The following is a 27,913-nucleotide window of genomic DNA, read 5'->3' on the forward strand; positions in this document are numbered from 1 at the left end:
GGCTGGCCTCGAACTCAGAAATCCACCTGCCTCTGCCTCCCAAGTGCTGGGATTAAAGGCGTGTGCCACCAAGTATTGTCCCTGTTTATATGTCCTTAGCATCTAGAGATGGCCCGGCGGCAGGTCACATCAGGATGAGCTGTAATTACCTGCTTCCACAGATGCCTATGATGGTCTCATTGAGGCTAAAATCATGTTGTGCATATGCCTTCTATCCTTAACTCAGAAATGTTAGTCAAAATGAAATGAAGTCTAGAACTTCCAAAAGCATCTTTCTGTGGCCTGTTAATGGCACTAGCCTAAAAAGCTTTTCCTCATTTGCTTCTCATTAGCGCGTTTGATAAGCAAGTTAACGAAAAAACAACACGCATCCAGAAAATGTGTGTGTGTCTATGTAAGCAGACAGTGGGAGCCTGCCTTTTATTGGCGCTCTGGATGTCCATCAATCTCTTTTATCTGGGCCTCTTGACAGGGCAGACCAACCCTTTCCAACCCTCAGTAACCGAAGGCTATGCACACATATGGCACACCCTAGAAAATGCTTGTTGAATTGTTCTGACGGCTGATGGCGTCTACAGTCCAAGCTCCCTGGAGAAGTTGACCATCTGCCAATATAGCTACAGTGTGTTTGAATTATGTTAAGTAGCTGACAAAGTTCAAATGAGGAAGAAAATTACCAATCCCTCCTGGAAGTGGGCTGAGAGAGAAAGGCTTTCTTGCTTCCAAAATGTCCTAACATCTTGTTAAAAAAACTGACATCTGTTTGCCTCCAGCTTGCTTCCCCCAATGTTTGCCAACTGGCCAACAATGTTTTTGTCCTTACCAACCCTCTTCCCTCATTGCACCCACAGCACTGCCTTCTCTGCTGGTGATTTTACAGGCACTACCATGTAAGTGCCGTGTGAGCACCAAGGGCAAATACTCCCCCCAAACTGGAATCTTAAATGACCCAGAGTTCATAGACTCTGCAAAAGTATCGATAGGAACCAGGCCCCAGCCCAGTCCTGTCGCTCTCCCCTCTGCTTCTGTACTGTCGTCCTCTTAAATTACAGACCTGGTACCACAGAAGACAGAGAGCACTTGTTCCCAGGACCCAAGTCCTTTTGGAAAAGACTGCTCTCCCACACATGGCTGTTGGTCCACTTCAGACTCCCCTCTTTCTGAGAGAACTGTGTGGAGTCTCCCTCAGCCTCCCCCAGCTCTCCTAGAATGTCTCTCCTCCTCCCACCCCTACCTCTGAGAATTCTGTGTCGAACCCTCCTGAAGCGCTGCTGGGGCAGTCAGAAACATCTTACACTCCAGTGTGACACTTTCTTTCTCCTTCACACCCAACAATGCTGTAAGGTGACTGCATCCCTAGTCATCAGATACCCCTAAATCTATACTTCACCCTTGCTCTTCACCCCTAAATCTATACTTCACCCTTGCTCTTCACTGAATGCTTCTGTTCCACAGACAAAAGTATTTTCTAGGTACTTGCATCTGAATCCTGTTACTAAAAAATTCGCTGTTTCCCCTATTCAAATTACTTTTTTCTTCCCAAATCTCCTTTCTCCCACTGTCTCTCCATGCCACTATTTTATTAATGCATTAAGGAAGGAGATGATGATATGAGGAGGAGGAGGAAGGAGAAGGAGAAGGAGAAGGAGAAGGAGAAGGAGAAGGAGAAGGAGAAGGAGAAGGAGAAGGAGAAGGAGAAGGAGAAGGAGAAGAAGAANGAAGAAGAAGAAGAAGAAGAAGAAGAAGAAGAAGAAGAAGAAGAAGAAGAAGAAGAAGAAGAAGAAGAAGAAGAAGAAGAAGAAGAAGAAGAAGAAGGAAGAAGAAGAAGAAAAGGAAGGGGGAGAGGGAGAGAGAGAGAAGAAGAAGCAGATAAGAGATCTTCACTTTGGACAACAGCAGGAGAGTTTGAGTGTTATACATACCCTCAAACAGAGGTTAAAGATGTAGATTTCTAGGACCCACCCCCAGAGACTCTAATTCAGGAAGTCTAGAGCCCAGGATCCTGCATTTTAACAATGTCCCTAAGTGATTTTGATGCAAGCAGTTTTAAGTCATATTCTGGGAAAAATGAATTTTAGCAGTTGAGTGTAGGATAGAACAGTTTAAAATGTGTAAGTGTCCAGAGGTGGCTTAAAATAGAAGCAATAAACCATTATAAAGCTATGCTACATAGGGATTTTTACTATAACCAAAGACCTGGTGGAGACTGTAGAGATCATTCAACTTCCTCATGTGAGAGAAGAGGACCAAAACTCAGAGGAGCCGAGCTGCCTGCTGAGGACCACACAGACCCCAGGCAGAGTGATTATCCAGTCCAAGGATGTCCTTTGTCTATGGAAGTAAACAAGGAAATACACACACACACACACACACACACACACACACACACACACACACACGTTTCAAACAGTTTTTAATGTGCAAATAAATTCATGCCTAAGGCTCTTTTGAATATGCAGAGTGTGGTTCAGGGGAGAGCTTTGGCTGGGGTTACACATTTCTAACAAGCTCCCAGGTGATGCCCATGCTGCTGGTCCACCACTCACCCATAGAGCAGAAGTCTCAGTAGGCAAAATAACTGTTCTTCAGGTATTAAACAGATGGCCTATTTCTTTGAAATGAGCACCTGGGCTGTAGAAATCGGCCTTGCCTAGGTATCAGGCAGGTTCACTGTGTGGACTCCCCACAAAGCTGCCTCCAAGCTCAGCCAACAGAGGTGGAAAAGGCTGGATGAATGAGATACTTGTAGGCGATGAAGCTGGGTGGTTACTACGGAAACATTCACAAGGAACTTGTGATGATAAGATGACAATTGGACTTTGAAAAGATGTAGCCATGTGCTATTCTTAAAGTCACATTTGCAATTAGATTGTTTCATTTTGAAGTCAAAAGTAAATGCCCTTGTCTAGAAACACTTGTATGGACCAAACAAACGCATTACTTGAAACTAGAAAGTCAACGTGCACTTAGTGCCCTCATTAAGAACAAGAGCTGATGGCACCAAGAGTCTTGGCACGAAGAGTCAGCATGACTCAGGGGCACGCTGGTGCCACGCAGCCTGTGTTCAAAAGTCAGTTGTAATTCTTAAATGCTATGGGGTCTGGGGCAATTCATTTAACCTCAGTTTTCTTGTCTATATAATGGGGCTATTGCAAGAGTTAAATGAGTTTACTGAAAATAAAGTGCTCTGCATGAGCCTGACACATTAGGACTAGATATAAGCTAACTCAGACTATTCACCAAGGCACGAGTGCAGCCAGTGAACTACAGTTTTATGAGTGCCTAGGCAGCAAGGGGATGGTTTTGCTTGGTCACTGTGGAGATGTAAGTTTTTGAGAGAAGCGCATCAATGCTTGGCACCTTTCAGGCAATTCCATGAGCTACTAGCATGAGCGAGTTCCCGGTTTTACATTAAACTCATACTCCATCCCTTTCGGTGACATCATATGTTGAAAATGGAATTTGGACAGTTACCACAATAAAAAGCAATCCCAGCACAAAAATCACTGCAGAACAGGAAATGAAGGGAGAAATATCCAATCTGATCCCAGCTTCTGAGAAGTTATGCAGTGCCCAACAGGCACACACATCTCATTAGAAAGTAACTGTGGTTAGTTAAAGACGAAATTAAAATACTTGTCTTTTGGGGATTGGGAAATGCTGGTTAAAAGAAACAAACTTCCAGTTCGCCAGGAAGAATAAAGTCCAGAGATTCATTTACAACATGGTGACTACTGTTCATAGCAGTGCATTGTACACTTGGAAATAATAGATTTAGGTAAGCATGTCTGTTGATCAGCTCAGTGTGGCCGTGTGTGTGTGTGTGTGTGTGTGTGTGTGTGTGCGAGNGAGAGAGAGAGAGAGAGAGAGAGAGAGAGAGAGAGAGAGAGAGAGAGACCATGAATATATACAATTTTAATTTATAAAAAACTAAGAAGAAAATAACTTTTTCTGTCAGTGAATGTAGTTATATTTTTAAAACAATTACTAGATTATAAAGATATAATATTTAGTACATTGCTTAGACCTAACATCCTAACAGGCTGAACATGAAAATTAACTAAGAAATAAAGCTACCAAGAAACAAAGGAAGTTTGGAACCCTCTCTACTACATTATTCCCGTTTTACACATACTAAACCCAAGTCAGGGAACATCTATGCAGGGGAACCAGAGCTGGACTCTCCCCAGATACAAAACTAGGACCACCTCTCACTTCCCATTTACAGGACTCACTTGACTCTGCAGACCTTAACTGGATCCTTGAGGGAGGAAACGGTGATAGACCTGGGTGCTTCCATCTTCAGCCTAGAGGATGGGTGGCCCAATCTGGAAAAGGCTAAAGGAGTTGTTAAATCTGTGTGTGAGGGATGCTAAGATGGATACTAGAAGAAAACGTACAGATTTGATCGGGCTAAATCGACACTAGTGAGAAATTCTCAGGGAAATCCAATTGCAGGTCAAAGCTATGAAATCTGTGGTACTGAGTCAAGCCACAGACAAGGCGGATGCTCTCTGGTACCACAGGGAGGTACATGGCTGCAACATTATCAAGCTTGGGGAGGGAAAACAAACTTAACTGGCAGAGAGATTGGATCTGAAAACAGTAAGGGTCTTCCTTGGTTACAGAATAAAAGTGCAAAGATAAATGGGTCCCTTCCATTTGAAATCTGTTTAATTTGAGCATTTGAGGAGCCCCAAGGGCTGAGGGCCTGACATGTGGCATGCTCTAGGAGACAGAGAAGTGTATGTAGACAGGTATCTGTGTAGCATACCCAGCTTGGGGAGTTACATATACAAAAGTCTCTGGCTAAAGGATTGCGCTATATGGAACATTTAGACAACGTCTCAGTTTCTTTCTTTGTTTCTTTCTTTGTTTCTTTCTTTCTTTCTTTCTTTCTTTTTTTGTTTTTTTGTTTTTTGTTTTTCAAGTCAGGGTTTCTCTGTAGTCCTGGCTGTCCTGGAACTCACTCTGTAGATCAGGCTGGCCTCGAACTCAGAAATCCACCTGCCTCTGCCTCCCAAGTGCTGGGATTAAAGGCATGCACCACCACTGCCCCGCTTAACGTCTCAGTTTCTTAATGTAATTAGATACTTGGAACTTTCAAAGTAAAATGCTGGCTTAGAGAATCAGTCTAGACATGTGTAGGTTCACTGAATAGAGAAGACCGAAGGCCCACAAGCAGCAGAAACAGAGGACTTGCTACAGAGCTAAGGACAGGGAGAGCAGCTGATGGCATCAAGAACTGCACCTGCCCAGGTGCTTGCAATGGGCTTCATGGTCACTGCTGGGCCTCCCAGCTCTGGAATGGACATGTACACATGCAAAGGGCGGGGCTTGGTCAAGGCATCCCTAACTACTGGGGGATGGAACTCAAGTGTTTTCCTCTCTGCCTTTTCAGCATCTGCAGTGTCCTAAGTGTTGAATATATTTTTCTGCCTTCCTAGACTGGCCACAAAGCATTTCACTTTCCTGAGCATCTACCCACCTGGTCCCAGCTGTTCTAGGTCTGCCTCTTACTCCAGAACTCCCTGCCTCTGATTCTTCAATTTCACCTCTTCACTCTGCTCAGCTCTGGGACATTGGTCTTGCACCTGGATGCCAGAGTGGTAAAGCCTCTAAAAGATACCGCAGGCTATGTGTCCAGAGGAAATGGAAGACTGCAGAGCAGGTATCTGCTCCACTCTCCATATACCACATAAGGAGTAAATAAATGTAAGTTAAAGCTCCCTCTAATAGGGAGGGAAAATATCTGGAGTCAGATGGAGAATTCTAGAGAAAATGATGTACAATTTCAAGAACCTGGAGTTTCTGAAGCCATCCAAAGAAGAGTTCTTTTCCTTAAAAGAAAAAAAAAATCTCTAAAGAGCAAGAGGGGAAGCAAATCATGAACAAGAGCAGTTGTTAAAAAGAGACTGTGACTTTCCCGAAGTTGTTGAGTGTTTTTTCCTGGGAAGCCCATAAATATTTGGTGGGTCCTATACTTAGACTAAAGATGGTCCAACAGGTTTGGAAACTCACTATGCAGCCAGCTCACTCAGAGGCTGCCAGCCCAACTGGGAGACTGTTATCCTAGGTTTCTAATGGCTAGGGACAGGTACCAGATGGCGAAAGTCTATTGTGAGTTTCCTTGTCATGTCTGAGAACAAGGTCTTCGGGCCTAAGACAGTCTCCATAAGACCGGCATTTTCTTGGAGTTGAGAGAGGCAGAGGAGGCTTAAGTACACTGTCAGGGACACACCATGGGCTCCCAGCTGAAGGAAGCTTATCAGTCATCCAATTCACTCTGAAGTAAAGAAGCACAGACCCAGGGAGCTGCATTAACCTGCTCAGAATCCCACAAGGTCTGGCTCACACTGCAAGCACCATCCAGGACAGATAGTTCCACCCTAGGGGCATGTCCTTTCTTTATACTACACTGAAGTCGGCTGCCCAGTAAGATGGAGATGTTCTACAGGCATCCAAAGAAGGGTGGGTTTTTCACTGATCTTATTTTGGAGGGATTTTCTCCTCCCCTCAAAAGAGATCTATCTTAGAAAGTGCAGCCTAGCCATGTCCTACACATGAGCCATAAGGGAATGGGGAAAGATTCAAGCATCCCTGAGAGGGAAAGTGGAGAACAAAGGGTTAAAAGTACTGGTGCTCACAGAGAAAAATTGTCCCTCTTGTTCTCAACCTGCACAAAGGCTCTCCAGGAATTTGCAAGACTCTCAGCATTTAAGCTCTTATATGCAAAGATCAAATTAAATCCAACAGATCAGAAAAGGAAAGGCATTTGAAAACCAAGTCTCAGTCCTGAGGGTCCAGGCAGAATGAATCGTGTGTATCTGAGCACAGAACCATCTGCATGGGAGTGGGAAAGGTCCAGAAGAACCATTCCCAACAGGGCACTGGACAGTCGCCTACAGAGAACAAGCGCTAGAGAAATGCAGGGGTGGACCTGGGGGTACCACCTCTGCTGTGAGGCCCTGTGACCTCTGAAGTTCTGGGGCTCAGAACCTAAGGTAGCACATGCTTATGAGTCTATCAGAGGAAACCTCATCTGGGGAACTGCCTTGATCTTCCCCACAGGAATAACAACAACAACAACAACAACAACAACAAACAGCAAAGTCTGCAAAGGAAATAACAAACATGTTTATTCAACACCTAGAACCATGCTAAGCATAGTAATTATGGTGGTCTGAAACCATGTCAGACAAAAAGTAGAGAGAACTGGAGGACTGTAAAAGTGGGCCAGGGTAGAAAGAAGAAATTAGATGACCTCCTTTTGGAGCCAAGAGATGTTCTGTGGCATTGGGAGATAGGAGGAGGAAATAGTCACTGGCTGTTAGGAGACCTCTGATGAACCCTGCACCCCCCAGCAGCCCAGTTACCCTGGCTCAAAAGCCAGACATTTCAATCGGATTCTATGAGAGTTAAACTGCACATCAAGCCCGATGCTAGAAATGGAGCATCACGAAAACCCCCCAGGAAATGCTAGAAGCCATTTCTGTTATCAGTTTATGTAAATGTTTCTGGCAAATGCAATCCACCCTCCTTGACACGGTAACTGTTGCACCAGACACCATGGAAGTTTGGCGTGGTGCTATTTATAATGAGGAATTCACAAGGTTTCTTCCTCGACTCCCTAAGGCCCTATCAGTTAACAGTTAACCAAAAAATAAAGCACTTGGTATAATCCTTGTGAATTAAAGAATTGTACTGGGCCAGGTTATAGATTCACTCCTAGAGAAATTTTGGCTGGCATTAGTGATAATCAAAATACACAAATTTGAGTTTAAGATTAATTGATGCTATTTGGGACTCCAGGAAAATAGTACATAGCTACTCTCAGGGAAATAGTCTCATCACATCATATCTTCTCAGAAAGCTCCAACTGCCAAGGTAACTTAGCCCAGCCATGGACAGCATAGTCTAGACATGTACTGTAAACAGATCAGTTGGCTAGGGAATGCATCTGTGGGAAAGATAGTCAGGAGGTCCCCAGACTGCCGTCTGGATTTGGCATAATATAGTAAGGCTGGCTGACTGGGTACAATTAAGCTAGGGGCTGACAAAGACCAGGGTATACTTTGAGGACCCGCCAAGCTTACGGGTGAGCATCAGGACCGAGAGGAGCAGAATAACCCCAGAGTTCTGTAAACTCTGTAACAGTTAGGCTAAAAAGCATGACTCCCAATTACCTCCAAAGGCTTCTTCTGAAACTTGTAAATAAAGCAACGATAGGTATATGGACATTAAAGGGAAAGCAGTTTTGCAACTGATGCTAAAAAAGACCCAAGCCTTTCCTATCATATACAGCCATCTCTGCCAGCCCCGGTTTTCCTATTGCTTGGAAGCATTTGCAAAGCATGCTGGGAAGGTTAGCATAAGTATCTAGGCACAGGCCCTGAGGGTTATCTAGACCCAAGCCTGACTTGACCTCTGTCTGAGCTTTGCATTTGGCAAGAAGCCTGGGGATTTCCCCAGTTTGCACATGGCAGACACTCTCCATGGGAAGGGAAAAAATTAATTTGACACAAGCAATCAATCCCATTGGAATGTTTGCGTACACTGGGCCAAGCAGAAATGGATCCTAAAGGGAATACATCTGGGAGGTGATGGGAATTTTAATGCTGAAAAATGATACTGTGTCAAGAGCCCAGTACAATAAAAGCAGCAGATGCATTTGCACCCGAAGCATGAACAACATTACACGCATGCACACAGACAGCTTGCGTGTGCACATAGAGACTTGCCATTCTCCTGGAGTAGGCTGTCAAAGTAAAGAACTGTCCAACTATTTGTGACGCTGATAGTTCTGCTGAGTTCTGGTTTTATGTTTTCTATTCAAAAGGTTTAGAGTTTGAAGAATGAAGCACCATCCAATCCCAAAGGCTACAGAGGCCTGAGAAACACTTCCATATCCTGTGTGATTCCTGTGGTCCCCAGGTTTGACGGAAATACCAGCACCCCTTACCACAATCTAAGCAACCCTTGGAAATTACCCGCCGCTTCCTCTCTCCCTCAAGCTCATATGGGTTAACAGGAAACCCTACAGACTCTCTTGCCGCTATAATGGTTGTCTCACCAACTATGGTTTAGTAAGCTCCTCACTGGGATTTCTGTCTCTTACTTTGCCTCTTCCTACACAATACGTATCAGAAAGTTCCTAATTCGGCTTACGTCGCAATTTTATCATATCATTTTAATACTTAAAATATTTTATAATTTTATAATTTAGAAGATAAAATCCAATTCCTGGAATTCAAATTCTGAATCCAGAAAACAGAACCCCCCAAAACTTACTACATATCTCTGCACCCTTTCACCCTGCATCTTCCAGTTCTCCCTCACCTTCACAGGACTCTCTGCTCTGCTACATTTTCCCTCTGCTTAGAACCTCTTTCCCACCCCAGACACTTCCAGTCATCACTCTTGACAGTGGGTCTCTCTTCCCAATGCCATTCACATACATCCTACTCTACGACCATTCCACGAAAGTCCCACCGGTCTTTACTACTCTTTAGCCCTATGGTAAACATGGGATGATATAATGCACTTAAAAGAGTAACTCGTTGCCCTGCACTAAAATGTTAGCTTTCAGAAGATGCAGGAAATGTGGGGTAAGGAGATGAAGTTCTGTGTGAGAGAAAGCAAGCCAAGATGGTAGTTTGCTTGCCCTGATGATCTTGTTGAAGATGGAACTGAGCTGAGTTTACACATGCCCTGGGGAAAAGATGGTTTCTTTATTGCCTTTACTGCCTCTGACTCCAGTCACTCTCTGACTCCAGGAAGAGTTCAAGGATATGCATTACAAGAGGATCAGTAAGTCAATCCTCCTCATACCTTGGGAGAGCTGGCGGTCCCTAATGACGACATTATCTAGAGCACTTGACACACTCCTAATTGCAGATTTGGCATCCAAAGACATCGGCTGAGGAAATGCAGGCTTTGCAGCACAGACCCATAAGTCCCAGAAACTTGGCTCTGCTTTCATAACACTAGCAGGGCCAAGATGGCATGAGACCATCAAAATGATTCTCTCCAAAGGAATCAGTGTCACTGAGCAAGGATGCTAAGTCACACTATATAAGCTTGAGCCTCACAGGGGATGACCAAGCAGTCTTGAGCTTACAAAGACAAAGGTTTCTGGTGGGCAAAATGTCTCCAGAAAACACGGCAGAAAGATCCTAATACCACCTACCACCTCGCTCCTGTACTCTGCTTTCCCCATTCTCTGCCTGTTCTCAATTCTACTGGAAGCACTAACACTGTGGATGGGACATGCGCTTGGGGTGCCCAACTTTGATTCTGGCCTCAGAGACAGAAAGGGACTTTCCCAAACAGATCAATATCAACACCAGTCTCCTGAAACCCAGCCCACAGCTCTTAACCTGGATCCAAACACCAAACACCAACACTTACTGATGCCAGTGAGGCAGGGTCTCCCTCTAAGGGTCCAGGCTGGTTTAAACTTGCCCCTTCCTGCCTCAATTACCCAAGTGCTGGGATTATAAGCATGTCTTGCCCTGGCCAGCATGGCAGCTTTATTCTCAATCTAGATTTGCCTGGCCCGGCCTGGTTTGCCTGGCCTTCTAGTTCCTGCATTCTTCACAGGGGGCAGATGCCCTCAGTCTAATAATAAAAATAATAATGATAACAATAATGATAACAACAACAACAATGATGCACTGTTTGAACTCCAGAGACCTGGAATGAGAGCAGCACACGAGACACAAAGTTTTCTGTGTTAAAATAGGAAAAACCACTTTAGCTTTATAACAATAGTGAGAAAACAGATCCTCCAAAGAAGAAAAGTCCATCCTTACGTTGGAGTTCACTGTCTCTTAGGAACTAACATCATTTGAAAGAAAAAGGCTCACTGGATCTGGTTATTTTGGAAAGCTTAAATGGCTTGGAGGCCAAATACTAGCAAGGTACAGGGAAAACCAGACCCAGTACAGGCTCCTACCTTAATGTTAGTTAGACATATAAATCCCAAACTCAGCCTCTCAGAAAGCAGGTCTCTGTGGCCAGCTCAGTATGGAGTCCATCACCACTCCATCCTTCCCATGATCAAGAGCTCCCTGAACACAGACTGTACATTCCTATCTGTACATGGCACAGCCTATGTACCAAGAATTCATTAAATGCTTGCTGTAAGAATCAATGCCAGCATACCCTTGTATGTTTATATGCATGTAAGGACAAGCATGTATATACAAGCACATACGTGTACATAGAACTTCCTATAGCAATGCAGTCAGTCAGTAAGTTAGAAGCATAATTTCTCAACCCTTGTTTTTCCAAATCATATTTAATTTGGGTAATACTTTTGAAAATGTTATATACTTTCCACTTTTGCATATCCTTACATATATTTAACCTCCCCCATGCTCTACCAGAAGCATTTATTTGCCTTGGGGAAGTTCAAGATAGCTATAGCAGGAGGCAGAGAGAAAATGCCAGTGCTCAGCTGTTGCTATCCGGGACAGGATTTTTTTAGTATGCAGCTTGAATACCTAAACCCCCGTGAGCGTATCAGGAGCCAGCCTGGGAGGACTGAGAGTGAGGGTGCTTTGGACCAGAAGTAACCAGTACTGAGGATGCAACATGGAGGGGCCGTTGCCATGAGGAAAGCAGAAGAGCCCTCCTTCAGCACTGGGGATATGTGAGACAATTCAATCTACAACACACAGTAGGACCTCCTCAGCCATGTGTTACTTAAAATCCCATCTCAAGTCTAGCCAGGTTTGAGGGAAAGTAGTTTTAGGAATAGTCCAATAGGTCAAACAGTATCTAATGATTCAAGGATCGACAATCCCTTCCCCTCTCCAAAAAAAAATAAAAAATAAAAAAATAAAAATAAAAATAAAAATAAAAATAAACAAAACAAAACAAAAACGGCCCACTTCGGGCTCTAGAGTAGTTTCTATTTTCTTCCTGTCTCCTCACAGTTGGCAGTAAGTAACCCAGACATCCACAAATCTGTTTCTTGGTTTCTTAGTGGACCAGAGAAAGGCTGGTCTGGGGTCGGGTCTAAGCGTCTTCGATGTACCAAGACTTTGACTCCATAGGCAAACTGTGAGGACTTCCATTTTAGTGCCATCTATCAGCTCCATACTCAGACCTCAGTGACACCATTGCCAACACGACACCAGAGATCAGACTGGATCAGCTCCACACAGAGAGCAGGACACGTCCACGAGCATTCTGTGCTGCGGTCTCATCCTTTCCCTGCCCCCACCACTACCAACACAAGTCCACAGAGCACCTCTGCAGACCCAGACCCTGTTCTGGAGAGCTTTGACAAATGTGCAGGAGGTGGGATCTAGGCAACTGAGCAGGTAAATCTTAACAAAGCATTAATCCAAACCAGACCAATCAATAAGACTGTTATGAAGCACCACTATGAAACAAACAAAGCCTGGGTACAGACATATGAATTAGCTCCACTTTCATAAGTATTAGGAGGTATGCTTTCTTTGCATATAGCTGGGTAATACCAAGTTAAGTGTGCAACTAAGTCAGTCACATTGCTGCCCAGTGGAAAGAAACCCCTAGCCGCTCTTGGCAGGCAGACAGGCTACTCTCTCCTGTGAGCGTTCCTTGCAAAAAGCAAACAGAACATATCACGAAACGTTTCACTCCAACTCTGCTGCTGCCAATTTCCTACCAGACATGAAAAAATGCTGTCCTTGAGTGTAGAACGAGCTGTCGCTCCTACCCAAGTCCCTTACCTCAGCTTTCAACCACACTCAAAACCAGAGGAGACCCCAGAGAAGAGCTGACCAAAAATTCCCCCTTCTCACACAGTGAGCGGTTTTGTTTTTTCAAAGCGCTTTCCTTCTACCCTCTCAGTTTATCTCACACCCTTCCCATGAGGTATGGCAGGGAAACACATTGACCTCTTTCTTCAAATGAGGAAAGAAAGGTCCCATCTGTAAAAACAGGAATATGACCTGGCTTGGCCAATTCACAGAGCTATTTAGTGGTGGGGAGGAGTGAGAACCAAGGCCTTCTGGATCACACCCTTGGGTGACCCTAACCAAGGGCAGACAACTGCATGTACATTCACCCCCTGCGGTAGCAGAGTTATCATGCACTGAAGCTCAGAACGCATATGGCTTTGAGGGACTAATTTGGACCCAGAATCCAGCTCTTAATTCACTTAATGTACACAGTAAAAGAGGCCAAAAGGAGGTTCCACCACTCGTCTAAATGTCACTGACAAAAGCATCCTTAGACATTCTACAGAAGTTATCTTTAGTCAACAAGGACAGGTTGTTCCCCTCTCTCCTGAGGATAAAAGCAGAAAAAAAAATATCTAGAACCCACAGTTGTCCTAGTCACCTTTGAAAAGGATCAGAGAGAGGGGGAAGGGAGGGAGAAGAAAAAAGATGAGTGGCCCTTCTTGTATGATTTGAACTAAACAGTGTCCTAGAAAGAAAGAAAAAACCTAGTCCTAGTCCATGGAAAATCTTGGTTAGGAGATTTTCCCTTAGGAGAAAGGGAAATAAAATGTAGCACACAACAAAATGTAACATAGCTCTTAAAAGGAAGGAAGCCGAGATGTGTGTGCTGACAAGGAAAGGCTGCCCCTGACTATAAAGTGATTTAAAACAACTTGCAAAGTAGCACACATAGCATGATTCTTTTTTTTGTCATATAAAAGAGAGCTGTGCATTTATGTAAACACATATTTATATAGGCAGCAGGCATATCTATCTGTTAAATTCATCAAAATATTATGGGGGAGGAATAATATCTTCTGCAGAAATGTTCTATATAAATATTATCATACAAAGTATCAGTGTCTTTACCCTTCCACACAACTGAAGAATTTTCTGTTTTCCTATTCTCACACAAAGGTTTTTTGGCCTATGACTGTCTTACTTGGTACAATGAGATACACGGGTACTTGTGTATTTTACATTTAAATTAAGGGGAAGAATGACTCAGTTCACAAAGAGTCTAACCATCACTTCAACATTTGCTTCTCATCTTAAGTCAATAACCAAAAGCAAGTAATGGACATAAAGAAGAGAAGATGTGTCAAGTTATCAGACAAGGATCCTCTGGGCAGTTGGGATTACAGTATCTTTTGTATCCTTCACACTTAATGTTCTCAATTCACCACACTAAGCAGCATTATAACAGCCCTGAGATAGGAAAAGCTAAGTGTTCTGTAAAAAGATACCTTAAAACCATCTTTCTTTGTCTTCCTATTTAAATGTTTAACTTAATGGCAATAAAAACATATCATGTGGATCAAGGCATGAGTGAAATTCCCTTTCTGGTTGGTCTCTGGCCACTTTATTTTTCCCCAACCCAAGGCCAAAAAGTATTCGAGGAAAAGAACTATGAGCTGTCATGTTTAGCAGTTCTCTCAGCATCCAGCACGCCCGCCTGCCATCCCCTCGGTACTGACTGGAAGACACATTTGCACATTTGCACTTTCCTACTGGGGTTTTCCAAAAACAAACCAAACAAGCAAAAAAAAAAAAAAAACCACCCAGAATGCATCTCTATCTACTTTTCCAGTGCTTATGAAATATGTGGATATTTATAATCAAGTGTTCCAAAGGATCCCCTCTGACTAATTCAGACTCAACAAATAGCTACATTCCACAGTGTTGATTTTACAAGTCTCTTTGTTTAAGGTAGAATTGCCTGTCCACAAAAATTATTTTTATTTCCTTCACACAGCATTGAGTAACTCCCAAATGGCATACACACCAATAATTAGCTTTTGTGAGAAAAGAAAAATCAGGCCAACAAATAATAGTTAAGCAACTATTATCTGTGAGGCACTCAGCTGGGTGCTGAAAATATAGAAAAGTCCAAAGCAAAATAAATGTATGTACAGTACAGCCGGTGCATACGGACGTGCACACCGTCCAAGCCAAGGCCTCCGGGTGGTCTTGGGGCCATCGGCTTCTATAAGGATTTGTGACGGTGCTGGTGTCCAAACAAGGAATTCTACCTTATTCCCACTCCAGACTCAGTGTCCAGGACACCAGCCAGAGACATCTGAGTCCTATTTTCATTCCCAACCTAGAACCCACAGGATGGAAAGCAACGCAGAACGCTGGCATGCTGGTCTGCTCTGACATCACTGCAGAGATCAGCTGTTTATGCCATTGCCATTCATTCTCCAGAGACTATGTGCAGTCTGGTTCTTCTCTCCCCAAGCTCCCAGTAGCTCTCAGAGCTTGATCTTGGTGCTCATGCACCAAGGCAACTCAGGTCAGCTTAATAACAGCCCTAGTCTCTGACTAGGGGACCACCTAGACTCCCACATGTCCACAGAAGCCGTCAGAACCCTTCCAGAACCAGCCCCAGGAATCTCATCCTTTTTTTTTTTTTTTGCTGTGATAGATGCCATCCGGATACTCTTTCTATGGACGTTCTAGCTCTTAACATGTTCAGTCTCTACCTCTGTCTCCAAGGTTTTCTACAAAACAAAATAAAAACAAAAACAAACAAACAAAAAACCCACAACCTCACTAGACCTGATGACCCACTAAAATACTTTGCTAAAGTTTAATATATGTGCATAAAAATCACACAAATAAATCTAAAATTTCATACACCTGTAATTTAAAAAAAAAAAAAGAGTACTAGCAAATGTGCAAAGATGTCCTTTTGGTACCATTTAATTTGTCTCTTTGCTTTCTCCACCAAACTCCCTGAATGGCTGACTGTAGTCTCTGTGTTCATTTTTTACCACTGAACAGGGGTGACCCGATGACCCCTCTCCACATACATCCTGGTGAGGCCGCTAATCCTTTGCATTTTCACCACATGATGCACTATCATCCTAGAAAACCATTCTGGTCCAATACTTGGTCAAGCATCTCCTTAGACTGCAGTATCTGAGCATGTGCTGTGCCAGTGCCCTGGGATACTGAGAAGGGGCTGGGAATCCTGGGCTTTCCCTCTGATCTAAAGCTGTGGCATTATTCCAATGGAACATCTTCAATAGCCACCATCCCGACAGGGAGTCTGGCCAATCTCCTTCTCCAACTGTTGGTGATCAGCAACTCCTTGCTCACACCCTCCCTTCCCGAACAGTAAGTAGACAGGGATGGAAATCCCACAGGAACTGTAGACCCCTCCCTCTCAGCCCCCTTTGTCATATCCAATTAACCATCTGTCAGCTTCCAGGACCCCCTCTAGGCTCACTGTCCAGCTGCCAACTCGACTGTGCCTGCTACCCCTACCCCACGATGCTCATTGTCCCTGGATTGTGGGGTAAGAGTATAGAAGGTGAGATTTTTAACCACAGCACTTATCCCTGCCCGTTGTGCCTGAAATAAATGCAACTCCAAGCTTAAAAGTCACATCCCTACCTAAGTTTGCACAGTAAAGGAAGAAGAGAAGAGAGAGGGGGAAGAAGGAAGGGAGGGAGAGAGGGAGGGGCCTCCTGAATGTCACATTTTTCATAATTTAAAATATATAAGGTTCATCTAACCAGCAATACAATAATGTTATATATATAATATAGTCGTGCTAGTCATATGTATAACCATATTATACTGCTAGCAATGTAAGCTATATGGCTATTTATAATATGAATGTAACCGTCAAATGCTCTGTATATCCATAAACACCAAGCAGTCTTGAGAGGAAAGGACTTTTAATATTCATCTTATGTTTAAAGAAACCAGAATTCCGAAGTTACAATTCACACAGTCTCATGGTTCCTAAGTTCCTGTTCAGCTGGGAGACTCTGCTTCTAGGAGGGGCCCACACCTCAGGAAACCCTGAAAGCTGATCTCCCTCTGGTTAGTAACAGCACCCAGATTTCTACTCTGATTGGCTATTTAGGACCACTGAGGATCCTTGGATGAAATGGAGTGTTTTTCTTAATGACAGTTCAAGTTTGTCTCTATGACAGACTTCGAGGGAGCACTTTAAGGACACCAACTAAGATGTGGCATCTTCTTCCTTGTGTGTACAGTATGACTGTGATCCCTCTGTACCAGTGACTGGTGCCATCTCCTGGTGGCCAGGGCTCAACCCCTCTACAAGAAGCTGCCCAGAGACCTGGCCTGAGCCAAATCCCATTGTACTCTCCTCAGTCCACCCTGCTCTAGCACGTGCCCTCTGGTTTTCCAGAGAAGGTGATTCTTCAGAGCCCACTAGCCTAGAGCAGATCCACTTCAGGAAAGCTAATTGTGGCTCTCCAGACCATGCTTCCCGGCTTTTCTACCCAAAGGCCTCAGAAGGTCACTTCATCTGGACCACACACTTCAAAGACTGCACAACCCTGACCCCTGATGAGAGAGATTCTTTCTGCAGGAGTTGTTCATCAGGCAGCCTGTGTCCTTGGGTCCTGGCTAACCAGTGATTTTACTGAGGTCTACCTTCCTTCTGGTCCCTGAACAAGAAGCATCCTCCTATGGACCAAGGCAGACCCTTTGGCAGAACACCTGAGGCCCTAAGTTGGAGCCCACAGAGGGCAGAAGAGATATCCAAGCTCATGCAGGACCTTCCTCCAGTAATCGATCTTCCCCTTCCTAAACACGCCATCTCTGCCTCCTGTGTGCCGTCTCCCTCTTCCTCACCCCAGGTATTCCCATATCTTCCTCACCTAAAAAAAGCCTCCCCTCAACCCTACTCCCCATCCAGCTACTTCACTATTTTTAATCTTCCCTTCACAGCCAAACCTTTGCAGAGTCATCTCCATACACACCCACGGCTGGCTTCCTCCACATCCACTCCCCGGCCCCTTTGCAATTTCAACTCCACCCCACCCTGACTCCCCACCTCCCACCCCCACTCCCCACCCCTGATACAGGACTGACACTAACCTCACAGTTGCCAATGCTCTCAATGCCTGAGGAGCCAGCCGCTGGGTTGGCATTTGCTCAGTCCCACATCCTTCAGCCTCCAGACAACATCAGGCCCTCCTGATCACCTGATTTCCTCCAAACATCACCCTCTCCTGGTTCCCTTCCAGCCCTTCACTTCAGTCTGCAGTTCTGCCCTTGGCCTTCCGCCTAAGGTCTATGGAAGCTTTTCATTTATTAGCTCATCTATGCTGATAGGTCCAGCCACAACTTCTTTCAGGTATCTCCCAAATCTATATATCTGACTCTGGCCTCCCTCCAAGGCTCCAGACTCCCTTCCATATTTGCATACTTAACACACACCCCTTAGCTATCTGCTGCTACCTGAAATGCTACATGTCCCAGAGCAATTTCTCCAAATCCTCCCTCTCCTCCGGATCCACACAGCTGCTTCTCTGCTTCCCAACTCCTGATTTTCACCAGGGACACATTTATCTCCCACCCACCATGCTAGAGCTTTAGTTCCAATCTCCTTGATGCCTGTACATCCAATTTTTCAGGTCCTATAGGCTCAACCTCCACAAATTCACCTCCATTCCTTGTCTCCCACAGCATCTCAAGTTCAGACTCTCCTAGGAGAGTGCAGTGTTCTATCTTTCCCAACCAGAAGTCTCTTCCTCTATTCTAAGAGAAACTCCACAGGACTCTCAGATTCATATTCCTTACCATGCCCATGTTCAGAGAAATTCACAAACTCCCTAAACCAACTGCAGAAAGGTCCAACTCATTGACCTTCCATTCAAAACACTCATGCTCTCAGAGTCCAGTAAATGCTCACCTACACAATCAATCAGTGCAGTCCGCACCCACTTCTAAGCCTCAAGTTCCATTCATCCTCTACCTGCATCCTCTGGGTGACATACACTGGACTATTACAGTTGCCATTTGAGCATTGTGTCCTATTAGTCTTCAGCTTGGGAATGCAACCCTCTCTAGCTTTTCCTCCAGGTCCCTTCATACCAGCTGAAGACATAAACCACACCTGTAAGTACACAGATCACCCATCACTGCGTACGCCTTAGCTTGTTTATTCCTGCATCCATGTTCCCTAACAAGTACCTGACTCACTTCTAAAAACACTGTGGGGGTGGGAAGGGAGGAGACAACGCTAATTCTCCAAGTCTCTTCTGTGCTTTCCTAAATGAAAGTTTCTGTCCTCCCAACAGATTCTTTCTGTTCCTTCGCTCCCCAGCAGACACGATTTCAAGCAGCTCTATTGATCCAACAACTCTATGGCTGTCAGTCACTTCCTACTTATTTTCCTGCCAGTCATTCACACAAAGGAGTGGTAGGAAGAGTCTCAACGATACACAGAGAAGGGACTGGAAGGGACCGATTCTCTGCACCCACCTGAGGCTCAGCAGAAACGAGCCAGCCTATTTTCACCAGTATCTCCCAGTGGTGTGGGGCTATGTGGCTAGGACATGGGAAGGGGCTGCAGGGGACTAGCCTATTTACTCCTTTGTGCAACAGTTAAAAATAGGAGTGCCCTGACCTGTTGTAATAGGATGGCCCACCCCATCCCCTTGGGAAAGAAAGATTAGGATCACCTCCCCTCACAGACTGAACGGTCCTGCGGAGGTCAGATTAAATAAGGTCCTGCTTCTCAGAGAGGCACTTAGAGAAACAGGATGCTCCATCTGGAGTCACTATCTGCAGATATTTGGGTATCCATTGCACAACAGAGAAAGCCCTTTCACTGTGTGTCTTATTTGAATCACTCAACAACCCTATAAGGGAACAGTGGTTGAAGAGATTATTATCCCCATCCTATGTAGATGTCAAAGTCACATGGCCAAGTCCTTCAGATAAGCAGGGAGCAGAAAGGAGGATCACCTTCCTGCTCTCGGGCATGACCTTCCTTCACAGACTTTCTCTCCCCTTTCAGCCCATTAAGTCCAAGTGCTCCCAGCGGGAGTATATTTATATTTATATCCATTTCCCTCCTGCTCCATGGTCCTTCCTTTGATGGTTTTATATACTTCCACGGAGTGTGACTGCAGTAGACATTCAGTATGTATTTGTTAAACAAGTGACTGAAGGAAAGAGGCCCAAAGTCAGCCTTCTGAACCCACAGGCAAGCAAGGCTCCTTGCCCCCCTCAACTGCTGCTCTGATGCCCTCCTCATACATGTGAAACTTGGCCCAGCAGCCATCCCGAGGTGCCCACTGCATAATTGCCACAGCAGGCACAAGACCACCCTAACAACTAGGTCCTAGTTACGAGGGTCTCCTGAGCGGCTGCTGTCCCCAGACATCACCAGACAATTTAATACTCTTCTTCTACTTAAGCTTCTCAATCTGTAAAACAAGCTTTATAAGCCCTAGTTTGCAAAACTCCTGAAGATGAGTGACAGTAAGTGATTTACCCAAGAGCAAACCCCCAGTCAGTGCTGCGTTCATCTGATCCAAGGCAAAAACATCCCGGCTAATCTAGGGTTATCTGCCCCCATCAGGACTGCTGATGACAGGTTTTGCTTGGGTGGTTCTTTGTTGTCCATGATCTAGCAGCACGTAAGATCTGACTACAAACTAGAAGCCTACAGCAAACTGTTTCACGAGTTATGACAATCAAAATAAATAAATAAATAAAAGGTCTCCAGACATTGCCAGATGCTCCCCGGAGTGTGAAGCAGTATTGCTCCTGACTGAGAGCCACTGTGCTATCCTGGGCTGCCTACCTCCAGAGACAAGGCCAAATGCAACCAGGAGAACTCTAGAAAGTCGACCCCTAGTTCACTCACTCTGGGTCGGAGGTTCACAAGCAGCAAGTATTCATACTTGTAAACTCACTTCTTTCTGTAGCTCTAGTTCATCCCCATACCCCCCCTCTCTTGCCTTGAAGGACATTCAAATATAGTTGGACAGAACAGCCAATAACTATTGTATTGGCAGACCATGATACAAGGATGAAATCCAGCCTCCACAACTTTACGGAGGTAGCGCCGAATGCTAGCAATATATTCTGAAATAGATTAGCACAGAAATCACCGACCTATAATACAGCATTCTCCCTCTCCAGAAACACAGAGTCCTCTCAACACTAGTCCTCTCAACACTCCTCCAGATATTCCTGAGCAAGCAAATGACTAAATGTCCAACTGATGACTGAAGGAGGCAGAAGAGAATTTTAAAACTACAATAAGCATTGAGAGATGAGTGTGCTGGATGGTCTTACGTCAATCTGTTACAAGGTCAGGTCATCTGGGAAGACGAAATCTGAATTGAGAAAAATGACTCCAAAGGACTGGACTGAAGGCAAAGCTGTCTGGGAATATTTTTGGCTGACAACTGAGGTGAGAGAACCCAGCCCAGTGGCAGTGCCACCTCTGAGAAGGTAGTCCCTGAAGTGTACAAGCAAATGAGCTGAGCAAGACAGGGGGAGCAAGTCAGGAAGCACTCTCCCATGGCCTCAGCGTGAGTTCTGCCTCCAAGTTCCTGCACTGTTTAAGTTCTTATCCTGACATTCCCTTAGTAATACACTGTGATCGGGACTGTAAGCTGAAATAAGCCCTTTCTTCCCCAAGCTGCTTCTGCTCATGGTGTTTTATCACCGCAGTAGAACCCCTAAGTAAGATACTGGGCATAATGTTTATCTTGTGATGCATCAAGAGTAATATCAAAGGAGATTGTGGTGTTTTGAATATGCGTGGCCCAACAGGGGCACAATAAAGAAGCGTGGCCTTGTTGGAGAAAGTATGTCACTGTTGGGGGTGGGGGCTTTAAGACCCTCCTCCTAGCTACCTGAAGACAGTCTTCTGTTTGCCTTTGGGACAGGATGTAGAACTCTCAGGTCCCCCAGCACCATGTCTGCCTGGATGCTGCCCTGCTCCCACCTTGATATCATGGACCAAACCTCTGAACCTGTAAGCAACTCCCCAATTAAAGGTTGTCCTTTACAAGGGTTGCCTTGGTCATGGTGTCTCTTCATAGCAATGAACCCTCAGGAAGACAGAGGTGGTTTCCTTTTCTGAAAAAAGAGGTAGAGGATTGCTCTCTTCCCAGGTACCTACTGATATTTACCCAAAGAACTGCACACAAAGTATGTGGTTATTTCAAAGTCTTCCTTTTCTATGATCTGGACTGATAATGATTTGTCTTCCTATACAAGCAGGATGGAGTTATTACCTAAGTTTGAGGAACCACACAGTGAGTAAGACATACTGTAACCTAGATTCAACAGCGGCTTACATTTGGCCATGTCTCTTATACCTCTAAGGGAGATAGAAGTTTTGAAGAAGAGTAAGATATTTTAAAGACTTTGTACTTAACTCCAAATATATATATATATTTTTAATGGGGAAATAGGTCCTATACACTGGAAAAGGCTAGACAATAATACAGTGCCACTAACTCAGTGAGACTATAGACACTGAGGTTTTACAGAGTTAGTCGTAAACTGTAAACGCTTTCAAAAAAGACAGAACACAAATCTTGAAGAATGTGTCGGATTTGGAGGCTATGGAGTAGGGATAGGAATGAATCAGTAATAAAAATGCCTCAGCCAATGGGGAGGGACACTGACTACAACTGAGCAGCTAAGCATGGACTTGACACATAGACACCAGGGAGTTACTGCAGGTTCATAAACTAGACAGTCACAAGTGACAGGGTGTGTTAGGGAATGTTATCAGCCCCAGGTACAGGGCAGAGGTGAGACAGACTTTGGGATGAGTAGGGGCTGTAAAAGGAGTCCAAGGTGGGGTGCGCGCTGCCCTTGGGCAGTCACCCTGAGGATGAGCAACAGGCTCACTGTACAGGACTGTGCAGCTAGGTTTGATAGAGGAGGGAGATCCCTCGAATTAATGCCAAGGCCTTAGATATCGCGACTGGGAAAGGGAACACGCCATGTGGAGAAAGTGAAGAGGATGCAGTGGTTTGTGGGGCTGGAAATACACAGAGAAAGCTGAGCTGAACTGAGCCGAGCTTGGCCAAGCCCAGTTAACAGCATCCTCCCCACCGAAAACGTCTGGGTACGGAACCGAAGCGCAACAGAGATGGACACGGAGCTCACAGCAACTCCTTAGCCTTTTGCCTTTGCCTTTTAAAGAAAGAGCTTCTCTCTCTTGCTCACCAAAGCTAAGCTATGAGCTGTGTTGGGGAGCCTACTCTTCTATCTCGTCTCTGGGATCCCACGCAGCCACTTCTGTCTCCACAGCTAGCTTGTGCTCTCTCTCTCTCTCTCTCTCTCTCTCTCTCTCTCTCTCTCTCTCTCTCGCTCTCTCTCTCTCCCCCAAACTACCTAGGACAAAAATCACAAAGCTCCTTTTCTGACAGCAGTGCTCCACCCTGTCTCTTGCTGATAAACTACATGTGCCTATGTCCTGTTTGCCACCCCCAAATGCCCACCCTGAGTGCCCCTTCTGATCCCACGCTCCCGGAATCAGCTCCCAGGGTTTGGTTTCTCTATTCCTCCTGCTCAGCCTGTCTGCCCCATCATCACATCAGAGCTCACACAGCCTTCCAGGTCTCCAGGATCCAGACTCCCTTCTGCCATCCCCCAAATGAGACCTCCTGGCCCTTCTTCCCCTCCACTCACTCCCTCTGGAAGCAGCAACTACACCATGCTTCCAAACCATCCGGACCACTCCTAGCCATCCATGCCTTGAATCCACATGTCGGGCTCCAAAATGACTTAGATGTCCACATCCAATTCTTCATATGTAAACATGCCCTGAACTGAGCACATCAGTCAGTAGGGATGAGCCCATCCTTGGGCTCTCAACCCAGCTATTTCTCACCACATCACTAGTGTCAGGAAAACTCAGCATTTCTACCTGTCATGGTGTCTCTCAGAGTCAGCCCTGACCCTCCATCCTTTCTGTCATCAATACAGGGCAAGCCCCCGGCCTCCACTTCATTCTTGGATGATCTCAGCATCTCCCTTGATCTTACCTTTATTGTTTTTTTCCCATTTCATTAATAATATCTCCACTGGACTAATCTTTCCAAACACTACTTATGATGTCTTTGCTCAAACACCAGCAATGACTCCCGTTTTCTCTTGAATCATGTCCAAACTCCTCTTCAGAAGGCTCCAGGACTCTCTTATTTGTTCCTATTATTTATTCTTAGTCAACTCTGTCCCTCACCTTTACTAAGTTACCCTTTCCCCCCAGTCATCCCAGTCTCCTCCAAGCCCCATTATTTTAATAGTTGCCCAACCTCCCTGCCCCTCCCACTTCAAAGACCAGCCTAAGCACCACCTTCTCTGGTTCTGACAGCTCTTAACTCACATTGTCCTAACCTTTAGCTATCAGTTAATTAGCAATCTGTAAGTTCTTGAGGACAGAAACTACTATGACCATTTTTTCTGTGTGTTCCACAGCACCCTGGACAGCACAAGATTGCCAGTAGGTGTTAGAAAGTCCTTGTTGTTCAATCATTTCTGTCCCAGTCCTGCAATGACCTATCTCTTTTTCAGCCTTACAATCATGACCAGTAAAAGGTTAAGATTTGGTTAAAATTTAAAGTCTGTAACAAAAGAAAAAAGAAAAACCCTGTAACATAGTTTTTCAGGCTTGAAACAGAATTCTTAGGAAGACAATCAGGACTGTATCAATCTATACTATACCATAGGACACTACACTATGCTATAGATACAATCTATGCTATAGGATACTATACTACACTCTAGGATAGTGAGGAAGAGCATAGCTGACTCTATATCCTTGTAAGTGCAAAGAAGTGAATCTCATTTAATCAGTTGGTCACAAGAACTAAAAACAAAATCCAAATAATCACAAAGCAGTAGGCAAGACAAGTAAACTGACTAAATTATTTAAAACATGCCTAATTAGAGACACTGGTATGCCAGAGTTTTGACAAAATAATTGTCAGTCTGGTCTTTGTACATGCAATTTTTTTCACCACAAAGAAGGGGGGTAATCCTGGTGGGGAAAACTTTGGACAATCTGTTTGATTTTTTTTTTTTTAGTTGTTCAATTGAATAAATTTATAATCCAGCCAGCCAACCAGGTACAGAGCTATGTTTCAGAGAAGACATGAATCAAAAAGGAGAAGGTTGGGAAATGTAGTCTACCCAGATTTAAGAATCCCCAACAGGGGACTCTGTGATAAACTGCAAGTGGGGTGAAGGTCAAGGGCCAGAACACAGAAGGCCATGAAGCAGAAAGGCGCTCTTCTAGACTCACCCCTTATAGCTTGCCACAGGTTGTCAATCACTTGCAGGTTTGCCTACAGAGGATTCAAACTGCCTCTGATTCTAAATGCACATGAGATCTAGCCTCTCTTTACCACCACCACCACCACCACCACATCCTTGAAGCCAGCAAGACTGCCCTGTGGAAGGACATTACCCCAATAGGAAACTAACCCCAGCCTGCTTCTGACTCTGTGATCTGAGACCAGCCCAGACAATGTAAACCATTTGAAAGGCCAGGAGGAAAGCAACAAATTAACAAGTCTCTAGAATCCGAAGCTAAAAAAAAAATGCCTATAAAAAAAAAAAAAAAAAAAAAAAAGAAGACAGGAAGAATTAAGGAAGAAGAGAAGAAAAAAGAGGACGGGAGAGGAGAAAAGAGAGGAGGGGAGGGGATGAAGAACATGAATTCATACTTCAGGGTAGAATATGAATTTATACCATGGTGGGTTTTCCCCAGAGCTAGAAAATACAGCTGCTAGACATGGCTGGGGGTGGATGCGAGTGGGGTCTGGAAGAGCTCCTGGTGAATGTTTCTGGATGTCACTTAGCTTCCAGAGCCTCTTTTCCTAGATTCAGGACTATAAACCCAAGGCAGCCACCTCGTTAGAATCCAGGCTTTGGTGTCTAAGACAGGAGAGAGGAGCAGGAAAGAAAAGGGGGCGGGGGCGGGGGTGGGGGGGAAGGCGGGGGAGGAGGAAAGTGAAAATGCTGACTCCAGGATGGAGGAGGGAGGGAGGGCAAACTGAGGCCTGGAAGCAGGACCAGGTGACAAGAGTCTCATCCCCTTTCCCAGACCCTGACATCAACTCCAGTCCTCCAGCTCTTTCCTCCCCAGACCAATTAGAGATGACCATATGGGCCAATTAAGTCTTGACTTTCAAAGCCACAAGTTCTCCCACAAAGAGCGGGGACTCCCTTTCCTAGAGTGGTCCTCCAGGGTAAAGCAACAGGGTGAGGAAACAGATGGGTGTGCAGCCTCCAGAGCTAACCTGACCCCTGACCCCCACCAGTTCATGTCCTCTCATCCAACTTTCCCGAAGGGAGAGCAGATGCGTGGGGCGCCCATAACTTATCAGAGTCCTTGGGACAAAGATTTCCAGACAAAATGGTTGCAGACGTGTGGGGAGCTGGGGAACTGCACAACTGAGCTGGTGGAAGCTACAGGTACAGGGGACATGGGGACTCCTTGGTGATGTTTGAAACAGGGCTACAGGTGGTAGGAGATGAGGATGATCTATTCTGGGGAAGGGACTGTGGAACCAGCGAACAGGAGAAGCTACAGACAGGCTGCCTGGGAGGTACAGAGGCGCAAAGCGCTGGAAAGCTATCCCAGGCTCCACGCGCCGCGGGCAAGCAAAGATTTGGTGGGTGTGTATTAAGAGGGACGCTAACTCGCGCTTCCAGCAATAAGCGATTCTTAGGTAAAACTCATAGGTTCCCGGAGCTGGAGAAAGAACCAAGCAGCGGGTCCAAGGTGCCTCCCATCCTCCCAGCGGATCCAAAGTCCCAGATGCCGCTTCCCTACAGGCACCCTGCACGTTCTCTCATCGCCTGTCAGTCTGCAGTCTGAGCGCCTGGCGACCCTTGCTGCCCCTCTTTGCACATCAGGGCCCCGAGCCCTGGAGGGAAGAAGGGATACCGACCACAGGCGACCCGGGAGCCCCGCAGATTGGCACTGTGGAAGTGGGGAGCCGAGGGAGGGGCCGGGACACCGGTAGCTGAAGCGGCGCGCTGCAAAGTGATCCAACATCTCCCAGACAAGGCGGCCCAAGGGGACCGCCTCCCGCCTCCCCAACACAGATTCCCGCAACTGGGGTGAACGCCGAGGGGCGCCCAGCCCCCACACCCTCCCCCAAAACGCAGCCAGCACCCGCCAGAACAACGTGAACCTCCGCAACTCCAGCCCCGACGATCGCGGGGGGCCGCCTCCGACTCGCTCGCCCCGGCGGCAGCCTGCCTGCGGTCCCCAAACTTGTCCGAAGACACCGCGTCCGAGGCGGCCGCCCTCACCCGCCATCCCCAGAACCCTGCCCGAGACCTTACCTGTCCGGAAAAAGGCGTCCACATCCGAGTCGGTGGCTCCCCCTTCCTCCGATGCCCCCTCCGGGGGGTTCATGACTGGGGGAGGGCGTCCGCGGGCAGCCGGGCGCCGGCGAAGCCTGGGGCCGAGGGCGGCGCGGCGCCCGGTGGGCGGAGGGCGCGGCGGCCGTGGCCACGGAGCCGGCAGCCGCGGGGCTCCCGGGCGCGGGCGCGGGCGCGGGGCGGGGGTTTGCGGCGGGGGTCGCCGAGCCTCCTCAGGCGGCGGCGCGCGGCGGGCTGGGGGCGCCTGCCTCCGGTCCCCCCATGCTCCCCTTCCCCGGGGCGCTGGCCGCCTGCTGTCTAGCCCGGGCCGGCCCGGGGTCCCGGCTGCCTGCGCGCCCGCGGTGCCCGGCCGCGGCAGCTGCCTCTCCTCGCCGGTCCGCCCGTCTCTATTGTTCAGCCCCGCTCGGCTCTCTCCTCTTTATTTTTCCTCCTCCCTCCCACCCTCTCTGGCTCCCTACCTCCTCCCTCCCTCGCTCAGCTCGCTCTGCTCGCTGCCTCCCTCCCGGCTCCCTGGCTGGTTCGCGAGCTCTCGGGCTCCCCCTCTGGCTCCCGCCGCCCCGGCTCCCGTGGCTCCTCCCGGACTCAGGCTCCCTCCGTCCCCTCCAACAATGACCCGGGCAGCTCCGAGCTGCGGGGACGCTCCCGCGGACCCGGGGCCTCGCCGCGGGCGCCCCGCGGCGCGACGCGCCCTTCCCTGAGGCCCGCGCCGGTCCTCCCGGAGCCCAGGCCGAGCTATTGTTCGCGCCGCGCTAGGCCGGCTTCCTGAGCCCCGCAGGAAAAGCCCGGGCCGAGGAGGCGGCGGGGCGGAGGGCGGGGCCGCAGGG

The 27,913-nt window shown here is 46.6% G+C and overlaps 1 protein-coding gene across 1 annotated transcript in view; it reads right to left on the reverse strand.

Annotated features, from left to right (window-relative positions):
• Nucleotides 1–27,190, reverse strand: part of Kalrn (kalirin RhoGEF kinase) — a 603,889-nt gene extending 576,699 nt beyond the window's left edge. Inside the window, exon 1 of the mRNA XM_029544638.1 lies at nt 27,051–27,190. Coding sequence (XP_029400498.1) covers nt 27,051–27,123 — 73 coding nt within the window. The 5' untranslated portion in view covers nt 27,124–27,190. The remainder of the gene's footprint in view (nt 1–27,050) is intronic.
• Nucleotides 27,191–27,913: the final 723 nt, after the last annotated feature.

Source organism: Mus pahari, chromosome 12, assembly GCF_900095145.1.
Source record: "Mus pahari chromosome 12, PAHARI_EIJ_v1.1, whole genome shotgun sequence".
NCBI classification, from domain to species: domain Eukaryota; kingdom Metazoa; phylum Chordata; class Mammalia; order Rodentia; family Muridae; genus Mus; species Mus pahari.